The following is a 6,337-nucleotide window of genomic DNA, read 5'->3' as shown; positions in this document are numbered from 1 at the left end:
AAGTACAAATACTTTGTTTCAGTACTTAACACACTTTACTGTTATTTATATTGCTAGGAACTTTTGCTTTTACTCCACTATATTTCCTAAATAAATGGTGTACTTTTAATCCACAACATTTCTGCTAACTTTCTTCGTTACTCATTACTACCAAATTGAGAAGAAGAGTTTGAGATGGTAGTAAGTAAAGTACAGATATGTGAATGTTGTACTTAAGTACAGTAACAAAGTATTTGTACTTTGTGACATTACAGAACTGGTAAATGACCTGTTTTTTTATCACTTTATCGTTCCAAACCGTACCATACTGTACCAAAGAGAACTGTACCATAATGGAAACAAGCCATTTGAACTTCAAGTATATGTGATCAAGACCATGTCTACATGCAGTATGTTGCTGCTATGTGCTGCCATCATTTGCAAAACTGAAAAGGTGTTTAGTTTGTCCATTAAACAAACATTAATGCAACATGGCAGTCCCAGTAGAGGACCCTCTCGTGATGTAAGGGCTCATTCTGTGGTAATGAAACAACAATTCATACATTCAGGTGATTGAAAACTCAGAAAAACAAAAACAAAACATCAGCATGATTATTTATTTATTTATTTCTGCTACAGAGTTAAATAAGTTCACCTAAATCTTACACATTGGACCTTTAACTCCTTGTGACATCTTTAAACATTGGCTTTCAGGCATAGGGTCCGTGTCCATGCTGAGGTAACACAATCAGGATTTTTTGCATTTGCTAGAACACCAAGAGTAGACTCCAATTAAAGTAAATTGACCACATATTTTTTGAAAATAGAGCGCTGACCTCAGACCAGGAAAAATACAATATTAAACTGCCAAATCAACTTGGGCCAAATGTATGGATATTTGACTTGGGAAAAAATTGGAATTAAACAGTAAGACATGTATGATCTTTTCTGAATGAACACATGTGAATCTTGCTCTCATACATCATTGAAACATCCTAGGAGTAAAAGAAAACATGCTTCCAATAATGTTCGTTTCTTGAACTCAACACATAAACACTGAAAACAGCCCTTCGTGCCATGTGATGTCCATGACTGACCACTGCATTCAGGCTGCTTTGATTGACCCTCTGCCTTGTTGCTGTTTGTATGGGCTTATTCAGTTCATTCTTGTCCTAATGAATGGGGCATTTGTTCTTTATCAGAAATCTTGGTATTGCGTTGGTTTCAATCATGTTGTTTTTCTGTCTGAGGAGCGCAGCAGTCGCGACTTCTATTTGAGTTATTTGCTCTCCAGACACTGTTCTGTTATTTTCTCGCAAACTCCTACAGGCTCAGTCACACTGTACACACTTTGTTACACAAAAGCTCAGTACTGCATTATACAGATCTTTCTTCTGAGAAAACCTCAGACCCAAGAAGTTTGATTGGTCTTGTGAAAACTTGGAGGTGTGCACAAAACATGTGGATGTTTGTAAAATTCATAATAAATATGGAAATTATAGCCAGTGTACACAGCCAGTGTACACTGTAAAATACAGCAGTTTTGCAGAACCAGACGATACTGTCATGGAATATACACAAATAATAAACCGCTGTGTGAAATAACACAGGTTTAAAATGCAAATAAAGCTGGAGAAGTGTCCCTGCAGAAAACACTAGGCTAGTGTTTGTCCTTATTAAATCAACATGCAGTTTGCACAAACATCATGTGAATCTTAATGTTGGGAAAGGCAAAACCAGTCCAAACCCAATAACTCCAGCTGAAATTGAATTAGGACAAACAACAACAGCTTGTGACTAAAACATTTACAGTAAAAAGGTATTTGACAAAGGTTGTGATACTTGTGAAATTATATAATATTTTGTAAAGCAGCAACATGGTGGCATTTTGGTCATGCCTCATCTCGTGTGTAGTCCTATGTAACATTCTGTTGTTGTTGTTGTTTAAAAAAAAAAAAAAAGAAAAAACACTTCCTTAGTCAAGCAGAGGTGGTAAAGCAGATGTCTGATGTAACCACAGCATCTGAAACTAAAGTGATTGTGCTTCAATAATGCTGTGTTTTACTGCACTGACACGCTGAGGAAGGGAAGTAAAGAAAGTCCCATGTCTCTGTCAGTTTCATATCACAGTGAGTCCTCAACTTAACTTCCACCGAAAATCTTCACCGAAAAAAACAGGGACTTTCCTAAGAACGAAGTCTGTCACCCTTCTGGTGTTTTATTCATACTGTACACAACAGACAAACTATACTTGAAAGTGTTGGAGATTTTATACTCAGATTGTCATTAAAAGATGTAGGAAAACTGTTTTAAACTGAGTTAAAGATAGCGGTTTGATGAAAGAATGAAGAAATCTAAACAAAACTTCAAAGAATCTTTGGCAAATTTCACCCCAGGTGAAAAGGAAACATAACAGTTGTATAAACCTGTCCTGTACTTAAACAGAATGTGTGTCTGAATATGGATTGAGCTTTTAATAGAAATAACTTAAAAGTATTTCATCAACAACTGAAAATATCTCTAAAATCTGTCCTCAAGGCTATAAGTATCTCAGAATCTGTTATCAAAAGCCCTAACCACATATTTCATACTTCACCTGAAATTTATTTTCTTGGATGTTTAACGAAATACACGTGACAGACTTTTTCACTGGGACTTAGATGATTTATGACAACCACTGATACACTGATCACTGAAGCAGATGGCGGTGAGTCTTATCTGAGCTCAGAAAATATGTTTGGGAGCATCGTCTCGCCTTCAGCTGTGCAGAAAACACAGACAGACCGAGATAGTCTTACACTCAAAGGCCAACGCTTTTAGGTACATGGGACAGCTAATAAAGCATCAGTCGGTGTGGTTTTCTGCTGCTGCAGACCATCTGCTTCAAGGCTTGACACGTAAAGTGTTCAGAGATGATCTTCAACATACCCTGGTTGCACATTTACATGGTTATGAAAGTTACTGATGCCTTTCTATCTATTAAAAATAAACCAGTAGTAATAGTAATGCAAATAATAGCTGCTGACAACTACATTATAGTTCAAGTGAAATACTGGGTTCACAAGCAATAATCAATCTAAAATGTCATCGTCAGCAACATTTACACCAACCTGGCTAGTTGTCTGGCCTCTAAATATGGAAATTAGACAGAAGTGAATTAATATTCTGAAAGTCATGCACAATGTGGGTTAGATTACTGTACACCATGACCTCTATTTACATTTTTATGTGCACCTGGCCAACGAGAGCTCTTGGCGCAACAGTAAAATAATGATATGTAGCAGTAGGATTTAATAGAATGAATTAAAAACAAATAAATGAAACGCAGTCACAGACTTATATGGAGTCTTGTTATATGGAGCAAAGAAACAAGACAATATTCCCATTTAAGAAGCTGACAAATCAACAATCTTGTTTTAATTATTGTAAAAAAACCTCAAATCAATTAATCAGTTATCAAAAAGTTGACAATTACATTTAACACTCATGGTCTACTGGTGGAGTACTATAATGTTCAATTTTGTACAGTAGACACTGCTTTTAAAGAGCTGGTAACATCTTTATAAAACAGATGCCATAAATTGTTTTGTGTAAAATTAGAGCTTCGTATCTGGCATAATTTTTTCCATTTCTTAATTTACAAACCAGCTGTTAGGAAGATGACATCACAACTTAAAAAATGGACAAATAGCAGACACTTAGTGTGTGCTTTATAATGGCTGAAATTCACTGGGAAAACCTGAAGCTTGTGGATTAGGGAGGTCGAGTGTTAACAAACAGAAGCAGTTTTTGTTTTCATCTTAAAATACAGCTATATATGTTGATATATAGCTGTTTTCTTTACTTCAAATGTACACATTTAAAAAAAGAGACATAATTTGTGGGATTTGTAAGGGTTTGAAATTTGACATTATTATCATTATTAGTATTATCACATACAAAAATATAAAAGACTCAATGGTTGAGCAGCATCACAATCCACATCTTAAATACAGTTTCACTGCACACCGAGGGCTCTGTCTAGAAAGTTTGCAAAGTTTTTCGGCTGTCCAGGTAAGAAGGGCTGAAGAACAGAGAGATCCATGTTTGAGAGAGTCTCTGTCAGTGTACTGAAAGAAAGATGAACTTGTCACTTTTGTCTTGCTAAATTGTCTGCATGAACTGTAGTGGGGGCTGTAAGAAAACACATACCTGCATGTGCAGTACAGCAGGTGAGAGTCCAGGTGTAACTGTCTGGCCAGCTCCATTTGGTGGTTGTTCATCAGCTTGTCATTGACCACGACCAGCAGAGGTTTGCCTGCACCAAGTGCCTCCAAACAACTTCCTGCCCCTGCAAAAAAAGACCTTTATTCACAACTAGAGCCAAGCTACAGCAGGAAGAAGACTTTCTTCTTTCTTTCTTTTTACTAAACATATATACTAAACACATATAAAACATTGATATTCATACAGGGTCACACAGTGGTACAGTGATGCCAAAGTAACAGCTGCTCTGTGTGAAGATGTTTTGCTCTTACTTTTTTGCTACATGATACCCGATGCACTTATTTCATATCCATCTGCTGCTGTTAAACATCACTTTTCTGTTTCATGTTTGCAATCAGCCCACGTGCACCGCACTTGCTTTTCTTTATAAAGGAACAGCGAAAAAGTCTAATGCAACATGTCTTTATTGGACTTATTGAGGAGCAAGTGTAATATTATAAAAAGTAATGTGTATTCTCTGTTTATCACTGGCAGGATTTGTGATGTTTTACTCACCTGCGTGGCTGATGATGAGGTCAGCCTGCTTCATGTCCTCTGCTATGGAGTCTTTAAATCGAAAAGCCTCCATTGTGATGTGAGGACAGCTGTCAGCAGCTGGAAGAAGAGATCCTCTTCCAACCTGAAGAACCAGACGCTCATATCCACGAGCCTTTAAAGCCTACAGAGAAAATAAGTATCACTGTCTTTAGTAAAAATTATTACCTGTTTCATGTATTTAGAATTTACTCTATAAATTTTTTTTATTTGATATAAATAAATGCACTGCAACTCTTTGAACAAGGGGTTCAAGGTTGTCCAGTTTCTTCCCACAGTCCCAAAACACGCACAATCTGGGATTAAGCAAATTGGATACTTGATTGACCGTGGGTGAGAGTGAATGGTTGTTTAGGATGCTAATTGGAGAAACAAATCATTACAGTTGTCTAAATAAGCAATTTTGTGTTTTATTTATCAGATGGAGGGCCACACGGTTGGTGTAGTGGTTAGCACCCTTGCCTTTGCAGCAAGAAGACCCATGGAGTTTGCATGTTCTCCCAGTATGTGCGTGTGCGTTTTCTCCGGGTTCTCTGGTTTCCTCCCACAGCCCAAAAACATGGATTTGGGGATTAGGCAAATTGGACACTCCACTTCCACTTAATGGAAGGTCGTTTGTCACAATGTGGACCATGGGATGGACTAGTGACCTGTCCAGGTTGTACCCGAGGGAACCAGCCAAATATCGGCAAATATCAGCTATTTTGGCTGCTGGGATTTCTACTGGTTGGAATCAGCCATAAAAAAAAACCTACTTAATTGATCGACCTCTCTTAACTTTAACTGATAGAATAGGAACTCATTTTGATAGTGAGTTTAGTTTAGTAGGAAAAGCACAGGTGTAACTGATCACATTAATGATTGCTCTGTTCATGTCAGTTAGGACAGTGTGGGACCTGAAGCTGAGGAATCTAAATGGACCTTGGCTATTTAATCTGTAAAAATGTATGAGTGCATTGAATTACACTTTACTATTTTACCTCCCTGTCCCCTTGGGTTAGGGAGACACTTTAAAATATTATATTGTATTGTATTAAAAATAACTAAACGAGAGAGTATCAGTTTTTTTTCCACTCACAAAACTAATAAATGCACAACAACACATAGTATTATACAAACTTGTAGAGACGCTTTGCCTGCACTCACCTGAACGACCTCCGAGGAAGTGATGTGTTCGATTAGCTCATCGAAGCTCGTGGTGCCGACAGTTACAAACACCGTCTTCATATCGGGTCAATTTATAACCTTTAAATTGTTGCTGCTTTTAATTGTAGTTGTTTAAAAATGTTGACAGTTGAAAGCCACCTCCTCCTCAATCCTGCAGCAACACACGTCATAGCTGCTTCCGTGTCAGTCAGTTCCGCTGCTAAAGGCTTCTGTGCTGCTACCTGCAGGCGCGGAGGTGTCACTGCAGCGTGTCCGAGGCTGCGGCGTGGAAAAATACCAGTTGACAGCTCGTTGTAAAGGACAAGTTCACATGTAAACACTGTTTTGAATGTTCCCGAGCGTCACAAAAAGACTGGAAATACAACAGTAAAGCAACACGACCCTTTAATAA

General features: G+C 37.7%; 1 protein-coding gene across 1 annotated transcript; it reads right to left on the bottom strand.

Moving 5' to 3' along the window:
• Positions 1 to 582: 582 nt before the first annotated feature.
• zgc:92907 (uncharacterized protein LOC436733 homolog) lies at positions 583 to 6,119 on the bottom strand. Its single transcript, XM_058649857.1, has 4 exons — positions 5,926 to 6,119; positions 4,741 to 4,903; positions 4,171 to 4,309; positions 583 to 4,088 (listed from the first exon to the last, which is right to left on the bottom strand). Exons 1-4 carry the CDS (start codon positions 6,004 to 6,006, stop codon positions 3,977 to 3,979), a joined length of 495 nt encoding a protein of 164 aa, XP_058505840.1. The 5' UTR covers positions 6,007 to 6,119; the 3' UTR covers positions 583 to 3,976.
• Positions 6,120 to 6,337: the final 218 nt, after the last annotated feature.

This window comes from Solea solea, chromosome 14 (assembly GCF_958295425.1).
Source record: "Solea solea chromosome 14, fSolSol10.1, whole genome shotgun sequence".
Classification (NCBI taxonomy): domain Eukaryota; kingdom Metazoa; phylum Chordata; class Actinopteri; order Pleuronectiformes; family Soleidae; genus Solea; species Solea solea.
The sequence above is the reverse complement of the archived record's forward strand: the minus strand, read 5'-3'. Positions and strand labels throughout refer to the sequence as shown.

Bases quoted from the DNA above. Each gene is read 5' to 3' on its own strand.
- zgc:92907 (XM_058649857.1), bottom strand. From the start codon at position 6,006: ATGAAGACGGTGTTTGTAACTGTCGGCACCACGAGCTTCGATGAGCTA. The intron at 4,904-5,925 runs GTGAGTGCAGGC...TTTTCTCTGTAG, and splicing joins CTTCCTCGGAGGTCGTTCAG to GCTTTAAAGGCTCGTGGATA. The intron at 4,089-4,170 runs GTATGTGTTTTC...TCTTTCTTTCAG, and splicing joins CTGCTGTACTGCACATGCAG to TACACTGACAGAGACTCTCT.